The following is a 13,791-nucleotide window of genomic DNA, read 5'->3' as shown; positions in this document are numbered from 1 at the left end:
GTTAAAAAGTTATGAGCTGTCTTGATGCAGAGAAAGTGGAGTTTGTCATCCTGGAGCTGCTGCCAAGATTGAATGATGCTCTGCCTCTGTGCTCAAGTTCAGACATAGGCTTTAAGCAACCATGAGCCACTGATAAGCGCGATAGATTAATAAGCATGTATAAGGTGGACTTGTTAAACAGCTCTGATAGGAGAAAGTCAATGAGCACGCAATAAAGTGGACTTGTTAGGGACAGTTTACCATCAGCCTTGATAAAGTTTAACTTCATTTGTATTGAAAGACAGACTTTAAAGAAGATTCTTATTTGAAACTGGTGATAAAATCCAGGTCAGATACAGTTACATACAAGCATACAGTACACACTACTGCTCAAAGGTCAGAGGTCAGTTAGAAAAGTCCTGATTTTAATAGAAAATTGGCTTTAATGTAACATCACATGAAGTTTATCAGTAATGTTTCACAGCTTTAATCAAATCGTTCATCATCCATAAGTTGTGATGGAAAAATGTCTGCAAGCGTGCAGGAGCCCATTTTTAGAGACAATCACTCCTGTGTTATAATGTTCATTGAAGTTTATCAGGTCAGACGACCAACAGATGATAAGAAATATAATCTTACTAATTATTAGGGTTGAAAAGTACTTTGCTAAGCAAAATTCAATGAGGTTAGGCTGGAGATTGAGACGTTAACATAAAAGGTTCAGTTGGTGATGCATGAAAGAAAATAATTTTCTTCTACAAATCTATTGGAGAATTCTGATTGTAAGAAATGAAAAATATTCAAAGAGTGAAACTGTTAAAAAAAGTGAAGGTTTTGTGCAGCTGGGTGTTGCAGCCCCTTTAGAGGAAAATGGAAACTTGCTTTCATGAGGTTAAAAACAAACACTGGGATGATCCAGACACATTTATTGTTTCTTTAATCACCACCGGTTTCAAAGTCGTCTCCCTGGTTAAATGACAGCATTCGCTTCTTAAAGCGTTGCTGCCGTAAGGTTGAGTGTTTATGGAGGAAAATGCATTTGCATGTCCATCTCCTTCATTTAAAGGACATTTTGGTCTCTTTTAACACTTCAGTTCGAGATGCGAGGGCGGCCTATTTCTCAGACTTAGTGTCTAAGAGCAGAGGTAACCCTAAGGTACTATTCGACACCATTAATGATATTGTTGCTCCTGCTCCACATGCTGTCCCAATGTTAGGCTGGAGATTGAGACGTTAACATAAAAGGTTCAGTTGGTGATGCATGAAAGAAAATAACTTTCTTCTAAAAATCTATTGGAGAATTCTGATTGTAAGAAATGAAAAATATTCAAAGAGTGAAAATGTTTCACACAGTAGAAATTTGTATTCATTGTTTATATTGTTTTTTTTTCTGATTTTAGTTTTTATTTGCATGATTTTACTCTGTTTGTATCACATTGTTTCAGTGTGTTATTTTACATTGTTTTAATCCACTGTGGATTGGCTGGCAATGGGACAAATTAGCTGATGGTGATCACATGTTGAGGCATGGGTGTGTCCAGAGGTGTCCTTTCAGCTGTTTAAAGGTCGTATTAAAAGGAAGCAAGCTGAGCACTGGAAGGAGAGAGGCCCTAGATTGGAAGAGGAACGCATGAAGGCCAGGTGGAAAAGAGGGAGCCGCTGCGTGATCGTGGGGGGTGCGACGCCTCGTCTGGAGACCGGTCAGCGTGATGTGGTGACCCAGTCCCGACAGCAGGAACGGCGACAGTAGGAGACAACGTGTGTGATTGACAGCAGGGCAGATGTATACCACTGCCTGCATTTGTCAGTAGTGTCTCACTGTTGTTCACTGGGTGCAGCCGTGTTGGGAGAGGGTCGCCATGGCTACAAGCCAGGGCAGCTTCCGGGATGATGGTTCTGGCTCCTATTTGTTTTTACTTACAGGTGATGACGTGAGAGGAGCCGCGGTGGTATCGAGCGACGGACTCCAATGCAGAATGCGAACTGGGCTGGGATGTGATGGGCCCAGTGGACGTACGAGACTGGGACAGGAGGCTCCTCGTCTGCCTGACACGAGGCTGGCGTGGACCCCGCTCAGCAAGAGGAATTTCTGTCCAGCTCAAGAACACACAAGGAATATTCGTCCTGGGTTGTGGGACTGGGTGGGATTTCTGTGCATGAAGAGAATTGTATTTTGACCAGTTTTAGAAAAATCTTATCCAGTCTCAGTGGGAATTTTAGCATATCGAGAAAATTTCATTGTATACTTTATTTCTTAGTATCTGGTTTGTTTTATTCCTGCTGTCCACCTCGTGGAATAAACATGAATGAAACAATACTTTCCTGTCAAAAACAATATTTTAGTCAGGGCTAGTGGAAAGTTTCATATATATCATGAACATCTTTCCTCTTTGTCTTCCTGTAGTTTAGTTTCATTTTCTTACCCCAACCGGTGGAGGCAGATGGCCCCTCCCTGATTCTGGTTCTGCCGAAAATGGAGTTTTTCCTTCTCACTGTTGCCAAGTTCTTGCTCATAGGGGGTCATTTGATTGTTGGGGCTTTCTCTGTATTATTGCACAACCTTTATCTTACCATATATTTCAAGTTTATATGTTGTGAATTGGCTTGATTTAAATCAAATTGAACTCATTCAATTAAAACCAAATATAACTTGTAATCGAATCTATTCAAATGTAAAGTCCTCTCACTCAATTTGGACTAGCACTGAAAAAATACACTGACATCCTCTGTTTCCCAATTAGCAGATCAGAGGTTGATGTTTTATTCATGACTCAATACTTGAATGGTTTTATCCTGTTTATAAATAAACATTTAAAAAGGACATTGCTTCATTGTCTGATTCATTCTTTGTCTGTGTCAGTCCTTAATACACACACATGTATACAATAATTCTAGTTGCCACAGTCTCCGGAGACGTGCTCTGTTTTCTCATACTTTTCTTCACTGTTTACCTCATTCTGCCCAATAAAATGTACATTTTTGTAAACAATGACTTGTTTTATGCCATTAAAAAACTGTCTCCATATGAGGACGTACTTGAAGAGAAAAAGTCACCACTTTGCATTTTACAAATCAAGTAAACAAACACGGGGCTGTTTATCATATAACAAACTTTTAGGTCTGTGGGATGGAAGGATGGGAGCTTTAAATGTTGTGCCTCCATAATTATTCTAGAGTCTTTACAGTGTTCAGCGCCTGCTGTGATTTGGTGCTACATACATAAACTTGAAGTGAATTAATCCACCTGTTCACAGGAGATCACAGGAAGATGACACCAAACATCAGAAGATCTTATTGTGCGCCACAGTAAAAGGGTGGTTTCTTGGGACTAAAGCACATAATAAACTACAGCAGAAGCTCACATAAAGCAGGAAATAAGCAGGCACCACTTGATCTGCTAATGCACGTTTCACACTTTTATTGTTGCCTCATTCACTAACAGTTCAATGGTGCAAGATTACCAAACACAGAATTAGGATATCTGCATGACACATCTGGGGTTAACTGATATTAATTGTCAGAGGGGGAAAATATCATGGCTAGTTTTGTTTGAAAGGCATCAACAGAAAAACAAACACAGTAAAAAGTGATGAGGTGAAGAAAGACACAATAAGTCTGCTGTCGTTTTAGATGTCAGCAGCTACTTTGTATAGTCCTATATCTCTGATATTAGAAAAAATTTAAATGAGTTAAAATACACCTTTATTTCGATAGAGTTCAGATGGATGCCTCGTATGACTAATGAGTAGATCCTCCAAAAACACAACAGACTTCTAATTCACTCAAACCGCTTTCTAATAAAGAGGAAGCACTAATGTAACTCACCTCCTCAGTCGAGCTGCAGGGGTTACATTTTAGGTCTCCTTTTCCTTTTTCCACCTCTCTCTTACATTCAAACCCTCTCTTAGTTCACACTAGAACAGGCCGCCACACCATCATTTGGTTTAATATGAGTGGAACAACTAAACCGCACAGACTTTATTTGATCAGTTAGGTCAACCTTTTATTAATATCAGGTTCATACACATCTTTCAGGGTCAAATTCAAGCACTGTTTAAGCACATTCAAGGTCCATTTTCAAGCTTTTCCAGCACATTACCAAAAAAGAAGAAAGCATGTTTCACTTTGCATCACCTCAGTAAGACCATGTAGAAATGTAAACAAATCATCTTAGGTCGACTTAAATGTCTTTTATGTCTGTTTTTTGTTAAAACAGAGAAAAATGCACCTCACAAAGTACTGAAAAAGGAAACGGTTGCCTTACATGCATATAGTGTACAAACTCAACAAACACATTCCTCTTAAAAATTAAGATGTGCAAATGTGAACAAATCAACTTGTTAGAGATCTTCATCTCCACTGTAAATAAACAACAACCCAGAAAACAAGAAAACTGCACCAAACACCACAAACACCAACAAATTAATGTCTTCTCATCAGATATTGAAGCTTCTTTCCTGTGTGACATAAAAAATAGGAGACAGATGTTTGTTTGTTTTTGTTCTTTTTAACTAGTTAAGCACCCACGCCCAGAAAAATGGGGACATTTCATTTTCGAGCAGGAAGCTCCCCCTTTTTGTTACCCTTTAGATGAATAGAGTTTTTTTAATTAAATGCATATTCTTTAATAAATGTTATCTTTTATAAAAAGTAGGATAATTAAAAAAAACTTGTATTATAGTTCTATTGCGTAGAAAAAAACTGTCTTGTTTTCTGTTGTCTGTTATATAATATTAGGGATGTTTGTGACAATTAATTTCTTAATGGACTAAACTAACCAATAGTCCACAACTAGGACACACTGAAATTTTAAGTTAAGTTTGAAAACAGTTTAAAAAAAAATACCCCATTCCAAAATGTCTTGTGACAATCTCATTGGCTTAGGGAGTGATGATGTCATAGGGAGAGCTTAAGAATCTTAGGGTTAGGGTTAACCCTAACCCTAACCCATCATCTGTGAGGAGAGTTTTACGTCTATCCTGCCTCAAACCTTAAGCATGGCCTGCTGGTCTTCGCTGTATTCCACCTGTGCTGTGGAGAGGTTGAGGACGCCTCGCTCCACGGGGTCCTGGTCACTGTTGTAGATGAAGACGTAGGGCCGGCGAACAACCACAAAATGCTTCCCCCATGAGTTAGAGCGAGGCTCCACGAAGCTCAGAAAACCCTTCTTGGACACAACAGATCTGAAAAGAAGAGATTTTATTCATTTATTTATGTTTTAAGAGAGCGCTTGTTTTTCTGAGGAAGAAGCAGAGTTGGTTTGTTTCCAGCAGAAATCATCCAGCCTCAGGAATTTGAATCGATCCACATCATTTCTGCTTGAACTAGAGAACATGAGTGTCGACTTACATTTGCTCTGTGAGACACATGTCATAGTGACAGTATTTGGGTTAATATGGCATTACTCACCCTGGTCGCATTTCTTCAATATCAGGCACCAAGTTCAGGAACTCGTTCTTTGCAGCCCGCGCAAGGTAGGAGGTCTCCAGAGTGGGAACCATCGGGAAGTTTTCATAGTCTGAGCAGGAGGGACTGGAGGCACGTGAGCTGTTCTCAGGGGTCCTTTAACACAAATCACACCAAGTTAGAATCAAATAGATAACCTGTCAATAACCGTTTGCAGATTGAGGTCAGTGTTCCTAAAAATATGTTTACTTCTGGTCCATGGAGCCACAGCTGCCGTTCTTTAAACATGTTTCATGTCCGCTCACCTGGGCTTCCAGTGTCAGACATCTTACACAAGCTCAGCTCGTAGATCCCAGTCACTCGGTCGCTATAATGAAGCAGAAGTTATGAAGAAGGAAACTTTGTAACAGGGCAGATATCTTTGATTGTGAAACAGAGATGGCCACAGTGCAGCAGCCCAGATTTACCAGTCAGGAGTTTTGGAGTATCCAGTCCCAAAGAGGTTCTTGAGAGAACGGGGTGGGGACATCTTGGCGTCTCGGGAGTAAAAGACCGAGCAGATGTCTTTGGTGATAATGGCAGGCTGGATGCAATGGTCCAGCTGCAGAGAGGAGATAAAGGGTGTGTGTTAGACACGATGACATCAAGAGACTTAAAAACACGTACAAACAGGTACAACACGGCGGAGCAGCGGCTGACCTCCAGATACGCAGATAAGGTCATGTAGATCTTCTCTCCATAGGGAGTGACGCGGTTGAGCAGGAGGGAGTTGTTCAGGGAGCTGTCCCACACTGCCTCAAAGTGCTGAAAAAGACAGAAAGAGGAAAAGTTAGCTTGACAGCATTATTGTTCACATTCATCCTTTAATCATGACAAAACGTGAGGAATCGCACTGAGCTGAGACCTTGACAACAGACAAATCAGGAGCCACAGAGTGTCAAGTGTCAGCCGACACCAATCGGGACAATGATAAGAAAGAAATTCATTTACAGACACGTGAAAAAGCAGTTTAAGGTTCTAGATCTGGATTATTACAACACATCATTATTTATTTAAAACAACCCAAAATGCACAAATGACTATAACCAAGTACATCCTGTGATTCAGCAGCTGATGGAACCAACTTTAGCAGCACAAACTTGAGGTAATCATTGTTTATTAGTGTTTCACAGCAGTGTGGACGGATTTCTGGCCCGTTTGTCTTTACAATGTTTCTTCGGTTCATTGAAGTTTGCAGATATTTATTCATTCACAGCTTTCTTAACGTTCAATCATGTTGAAGTCTCAACTTTGAGCCACTGCAGCACCACTCTGTTGTTGCTTTGCTGCTGCGCTCTGGAGTCACTGACCCAACGATGATCTCTTTGACTCTAGAATACTTCATGGCTCACTCAGTGACCTGGACACTTTGCAGGTTCTTTGGCAGCAAAAAAAGCCCAAATAATCATCACACGAGCAAAACCGTTGGTATGAGGTGTTTGTGCTGATATACCGTGTTTGGTTTTCACCAATGTTGAAGCTGTGCATTAGGGCTTAGCTTTTCAACTTTGCAAACCTAACCCATGCTGCCATGTTGTATTTAGAGGGAAAATGGTTTCTCCTGGAAGTCTTTCCAAACAGGCCATATTTGTTGAGTCTGTTTCTAATTGCACTGTCATGAACTCCAACATTTAGCATGCTAACTGTGGCCTGTAGAGCCTCAGATGTGTGGGGTGAATTTTCTGGGACGTCCACTCCTGGTAAGATTGGAAACAGTCTTTGATTTTTTTAACTTGTGAATAATCTTTCTTGCTGTAAAATGATCGACTTCAAAGCCTTCCCACATTCATGGGTATCAACAGCTGCTTCTCTCCTCCTCAGTATGTTACCACTTACCTGAATACACCACACCAGCAAACTGACAGTAGTGGTTACACTTACTGATGATCTAGTGCACTTGATTAGCACTTGGCTAATACTGACCCTCTTAAATAATTATGGAAATAGTCTTGGATGTACTTAGTTTTTGAAACATCTGAATTTCAGCTCAGTGTTTGTTAAATAAATAATGACCTGGTATAATGTGTTCTGTGTTGTTCATCTGAGGTTGCATTTACCTCATATTAAGACCTACTAAGGACCTGATTTATTTTTAAATTATGTCCTGATACATAAAACCAGAGAGCTCACATAACTGCATATGCTCAGAATAGACAGCACACATGGATACAAATTACTGCCTTGCAGCAGCAATCTTAAGACCATCACTATGAGCTCCATACAAGGTTACACTGTTCCTGTTACTAACAGCAGGGGGCACTATCAGCCACAGACTGAGAGCCAGATATGCTCTGCTGGTGCCTCATTGTTACTGAGGAAAGACTCTATAGTGAGAAACAGCTGAGGGGAAAACACTGATCTGGAAACGTCTGAGTGTTACAGAGGATATACATAGCACTGTGGTTCAGTGTCACACAATCACAAACAAATACAGCAAAGTACTAAAAAGGGTGTTGCCTCCAAAGATCGCTTTTACTGGTTTGGAGCTTAGGAGGCTTAATAACGACAGGCATGAATGAAGACAGATCAGAACAGCTGTTTGATCACAGCATCCAGCACCAACACAATCATCCACACTCAAGAGCCTGTTGGCTTCAGAGTCAGCAGCTGAATGTCTAAAATATGAAATGTCATTTTTTGGTCCATCAGCTACAGCATGAACTGCTTAAAGTGAGAAGCAGCCTGAAGCCCGACAGATTCATCTTTCCAGACTGAAAATATCTCAGAGTGAACCGAGTGGTGCGTTTTCAGTGTGATCTCACAAAGTCAAATCCCTTTAATGATGTTCTGTCCTGTCTTCCTCCATCAAAAGCACACAAACACTATAAAACATTGTTTCTGTGCTTTGGGTTTTTGTTTTCTACACAGAGGTATAGCACGACTAGACCCTAAAGGTAGGCTGCTCACCTACAACCAGCTCATGAACATCTTTCCAATGGAGCTCGCTGCCCTTCTCGTGGATGAGGGTCACTGTGATCCTCCGCTGGATCCCCTGCAGCAAACATAACAGGAGCTCAGGATCACAGTGAGCACAGCTAGAGCAACATTACGCTTTAAAAGAAGATATTCAACTGTGTACAAAGGAAGCAGTTACCACTGTGTGAGTAATAAGAAAACAACATGTGCACCAATCCTGTACCTGGTGCAGCAGGTAGGTACCATGACAGGGCAGGCCTCCACTGTGATCCACGATGGCTGGGATGTACCTGTGCATGGAGGGAGGAGGTGACACAACATCCCAACTTATAATATTCTTCCTGGAGATAATTTTTATGGTTCCTTTAAAGCTTGCGCGTGAATATAACACTCCAGGTGGATACTCACTCTCCAGTGGGCTCCAGCTCGCTGATCTCAAACCAGACCAGCAGGTCGTACTTGCTGACACACTGACCCAGGTTGGATTTGGTGATGGTGTTCAACTTGGTGGCTGCAACTGGCACACACACACAGAAGCTCAACGTTAAGAAGTGGGAATTTTTCTGGATTTAAGAGAAGATGAATAAAAGTCAGGAGTATTTACTACATGCTTTGGGTGACTAAATGGAGGATGGATAGGTGACATGAAAACACTACTGACCCTTTATACTGAGCCAATAGCTCACACACTTCTATTAAATCTGTCTAAAGAGCCAGTAATCACAGAGGACAGATACTGGAAGCAAACTGAAATGTTAGGAGGAACTAAATCACACATTACAACACCAGTGGCAGCACCCTGCTGTCTCACACATCGGGATCACGGTCCTGTTGAAACGGGCTAATTGCTAAAGCTCACAGTTGCATTTGTCTATACTCAATATGATCGAAAAAACAATTTTAACAAACAATTAAAAAAAGAACAAGTAAAAGATCTACTATAGCCAAAAGAAGCCCATTTACAGACTATAGCGCTGTGAAAAAGTATTTGCCTCCTTTCTGATTTCCTATCTTATTCCATATTTGTCACACTTACATGTTTCACATCAATACATTTATAACATTAGACAACAATGTCTGATATTAAACGGCAGTTTTCAAGGGCAAAACGCTATCCAAACATACTTGTTCCTATATGAAAAAGTAATGGCACCGAAAACCGATACCTTGTGCAACAAGCCTCTAACACAGTGTGTGTATGCTAGCGGCTAATCTAGCAAACAAATGAACAGAGTGGTTTTAGGTGTTGCACAAGGATAAGATGATAAACTGTGTGTCTTTTTTATAATGACCTGCTTGAATTTACCTTAATCAAAGGAGTGGTCAGTGTGGGTAAAGCCATGAGCAGATAAAGTGGATGAGTGGGACTAGGTAGGTGTGCCGAAAAGACGCAACAAAGCTGAAGCTGAAGAGTGTGGTGAGAACATGGCGCCGCCAGCAGGTTTCTGGCTAGCAGGAAGACTTTGGCACAGTAACACCTACAACATTGGCAGTCCCATTTTGTGAAAGCCAATAAAAAAATAGCTATGTTTCCATGTGTCATTTGTGTGGAACAATACTACACAAGAAGCTAAATAGATTTAAAAAAAAAAGAAAAAAAAAAGTTGAACAACAGAAGATAAATGTCCTTTTTTTTATAACGTTAACTGGCCGGCTGTGTGGTGCACGGCCTTAAGAGGCCAGCATTCAGACCCCAGAGTTGAACGACCAAGTTCGAGTCTCTGACGGTCCGTCTGCTACTGCGGGGTAGGCCGAGCGAAAGACGAAGCTCCGGGCTCCTCCTTCTTCTGGCTTTTTTTTTTTTCATTCACATTTATTGACATTTATTTAGATATCAAGCTGCAAGTAAAAGCTCAGGGAAACACTTTTAAGGCGCCCTTTAAGGTACCCTATATACGTCCTTTCACATCTTATCACTTCATACAGTGCTATGGGCCAGTCTACACCTGCTACTTTCTGCACAAGCTTTTATCACACATGACCCACTGTTTACAGGTAAGAAATCCAGTGTCAGTAATGTTAAAGTGGCTGTGTGGAGTAGCACAACCACTGCTAATATAACACTTTTCACATGCATTTCTACATATTACAGTGTCTTTTACCGTCTTTATGGTGCTAGCTTAAAGTCATGCTGTAAATGTTAGCTTGTAGTGAAACATATTCAAACCATGTTTGGACAGAAATATTGGTTTCTATCATGACTAGTTAACAGAAATGCTAACTGCCCACGCCTTACTGTAATCCGATTACTCGTTACTAAGTAACGAGTAATGTAAGGGATTACTATTGCAAAAAAGGTAATTAGATTACTGTTACTTTCCCGTAAGCACCCTGCGTTACTGCGTTACTAAAACCATAATTTTTTTTTGCCAGAGTGTCTCATGACAATAACAGCTGTGTGCAGATCAACAATGGATAATCTATCCAGGAGTGCAGAGAGAGTATGACCATGCAGCGTTTAAAGTGTGGAAGTACTGACCTTACTTTGAGTTTGATTCCATAAAAAGTGACAAAAACTTTTAGAAACTTATTTTTACAGTGAAAAAAAAACCTTAACTTCCAAGCAAGCACCTAGTTCGCTACTACGGGATTGGAAATTCACAGAGAGACTCGCGGATTCTTCCACTGACTGCTGCAGCACACCTGCACCAGGTCCAGGGCAAACATCCGCCTGCTGTACAGGTGAAAATAGAGCAACAGGACCGCTGAGTCTTTGATTTTATTTATTTTCTGCTTTGTTTCACTTGCATTTATTTGAAAGACTGAGTGTAAACACAAAAATTTTTTATTTTATGTGCTGGAATGTGCAGAAAATAGGTTTAAATGTTAAATAAATTTCTTCTAGTCAGAATGTTGCATATAATTTAATTTTTGCTTGATGCATAAAGTTAAAAGACTAATAAAACAAGTTTTAGTTTCCTTAATACTTTAGAGGAGAACTGGACTGCAGATCAAAAGGTCCTTAATAGCTTTTTGTCCTCCCCGACCCTCAAAGCCAAACCAGCCATGAGAGCTGATGGGACACGATTTGTAAAAGTGACATTATCAGAAACAAAGGGGAGCAACAATACTTCATATTTGCATTCTTTAGAGAAAAGTATTTGAAAAGGCTGTCTGCTGTTTTGGATTGATGTCGTTCTCCTGAGGCTCAAAGAAGTAGGGCAGTGTCACGGTCCTTTTGGCAGCAGAAAGCTGCTGAGTGCTGGAAAGAAGCACGGCCACACCAGCTGAAATGTCTCACTGACACAGAAGCTGTTGGCCATCCTCTGTGTTGCCACTGTCTTCACCCTGCTGTTATTAAGTCTCAATAACATACATTTCTATATAGCTAAGCTTGATGAGCGATGCCTTGTTGGCTGACATTTATGTCTTTGAGCGTGTGAGAACTTTAATAATTATAAAACCACATGAATTTGACAAATGTCCTTTTAACCGTCAGCTCATAGTGAAGTACACTGAGCCACCCGGAGCTATAATATCAAAATAGAAGCTGCTACCTTTGTCAAGAGTGGCTGGATCTGAGTGCATACTACTTTCAGTTATTCAAATTTTGCTTAATTTGTTAAAAGTCCTGTCTATGTGCAGAGAGTGTCTTCCAGAGGAATGTTTCTGTGGGGATTGTGATGTTCTACATCACAAACATCAGCCACTCCACAACAGAGAAAGTGTTATTGATGTTTTTTAAAGCCATTCCTCCAACCACATGTATTATTAGAGTGGGTGGTCAAAATTGCACCAATATACAAGGTATTTCCTCATGAGATTCACTCAATTTTGGTTTGCATATGTGTCTACAGCCAGTTAGAAAGAATCTATTTAAGTGGTTTTCTCTTTCCTGGTAGCTCGCATTCTGGCAACAGTAAAGCTTTGAAACTGCTCCTGTGGGTTGTGTAAACTTCACAGTGTCAGCAGGAAAACTCGTGATTTTAATCAACATTAATAGTAAACAGCAACCTGCTATTTAGGTTTCTGTGATGGATTTGAACATGAGATGAGATGATGAGATGAGATAGCCTTTATTTGTCAGTTGCAGGTCTTTTGCCCACAACCGAGATGACAGACCTTGCCGACCGTACATACAATACAAACATCACATTGGGGAGACAGGTCAGGCTTGGTAGCGAGGAAAAAACATTGAAATGTGTAACACAAAAGGATAATACAGGAATGCACAGGTATCAACACACCATAACACAATAAACACAGACAACCAACATGGGAAAGTGTTCCAGTGTGTACATCTGATCTGGGACCGCTGCAATCTTTCGACTGTGCCTCCAGCTGACCCGATGTCCACATCATGGGGGAGGTAAGCGTTGGAGGTGGCGTTGGATCCGGGGTAGGGAGGGTGATGCGTCAGTGAGTGCTTATCAGTATCAGTATATGTATGTGTGTGCGTGTCCATAGTTCAGCTGAGACAGTGTCCTTCACCTCGCCAGGCTAAGTAAACAGTCTTCCAGCCAACCCAGGTGGCCTTGCATGGAATGGGAAGGAACAGACTCAACACAGTCGTTATCAGGGAGTTTTTGTTCAGCTCCAGCCTTGAGCCCACAGCTGCCGCCGAAGGGGTAGCCGCATTATGATGGTAATTTTTCTTTTGCAAACAACTGAATTTCAAGCTGTTTTTAACACTCCGACACTGGTCTCTCAATCTCCCGTTAATAGCTGCGAGTTTCTCCGTGATGTTATTAGCCGTCGATTCTGTGGTCTTGTTACTCTTTTTTGCTCACATAGCAGATTCTGAGACCTCACAACCGCAGCCAACTGATCCGAGATGTTGCTTCCGCCCAGAGATGTTGTTCTGAGTTGATTCTTTCCTGATGTAATCCAACATACATACGCTCAAAGGTTATTCTGAGCATTCACTGTACTCGTAAGCGCCTCCAAGCTCTTAACCATGCTGCCTTCAGTGAGCCCTTTCTGAGAAGTCGCACCTGTCGTTCCAATCCCAGCGGGCAGCCTTGTGGGTGTTTGAACAGCCGGTTCTGCTCTCTTAATTCTCCGATAAGCCAGGGCCAAGCCAGCTCCGATCAGCAAGAACCCTGTTATCATGGTTGCGAATAGGTAGATATCTTCAGCGTCCTCGATCGACAGTCCCACCAGGCCCACGATCCTCTGCCACCCGTCCATCGTGTATCCGGCAGGGAAAGTCCCTGCAGGGCACTCGGGTTCTCCCGAGCCCAGACTTCTCGTTAAAGGGTGTCAATAGCATTCAGAGACCAGCTGATCAAATCCATAATTCTCTTTTGGGTTTTAGACACAGACTGTGAGAGAGTGTTCCAGGGAAAGTAATACAAAAAAGACACGAGACTAGACAAGGACATAAGAACTAGCAGGGAAGATAAGGGAGAGGAGAAAAAGTGCGTCCGCCTCCTCCGAGAGCCAAAGAAATCCTAACAGTAGTCATTTTGGTAACATAGTGTGATGGAGCATGTTTTCTGCCCTTGCTGT

At 41.3% G+C, this 13,791-nt stretch overlaps 1 protein-coding gene across 1 annotated transcript; it reads right to left on the bottom strand.

Moving 5' to 3' along the window:
- Window positions 1-4,474: 4,474 nt before the first annotated feature.
- Window positions 4,475-13,239, bottom strand: LOC146513647 (kinesin-like protein KIF1B). Its single transcript, XM_085168264.1, has 10 exons — window positions 13,212-13,239; window positions 8,749-8,857; window positions 8,564-8,630; window positions 8,312-8,416; window positions 6,085-6,189; window positions 5,853-5,986; window positions 5,691-5,752; window positions 5,594-5,618; window positions 5,389-5,541; window positions 4,475-5,162 (listed from the first exon to the last, which is right to left on the bottom strand). The coding sequence occupies exons 1-10, from the start codon at window positions 13,237-13,239 to the stop codon at window positions 4,964-4,966; spliced, it is 987 nt and encodes a 328-aa protein (XP_085024390.1). The 3' UTR covers window positions 4,475-4,963.
- Between the last annotated feature and the right edge of the window lie 552 nt (window positions 13,240-13,791).

This window comes from Neolamprologus multifasciatus, chromosome 7, assembly GCF_963576455.1.
Source record: "Neolamprologus multifasciatus chromosome 7, fNeoMul1.2, whole genome shotgun sequence".
Classification (NCBI taxonomy): domain Eukaryota; kingdom Metazoa; phylum Chordata; class Actinopteri; order Cichliformes; family Cichlidae; genus Neolamprologus; species Neolamprologus multifasciatus.
Note: the sequence above shows the minus strand (reverse complement) of the source record. Positions and strands in the feature narration are given on the sequence as shown.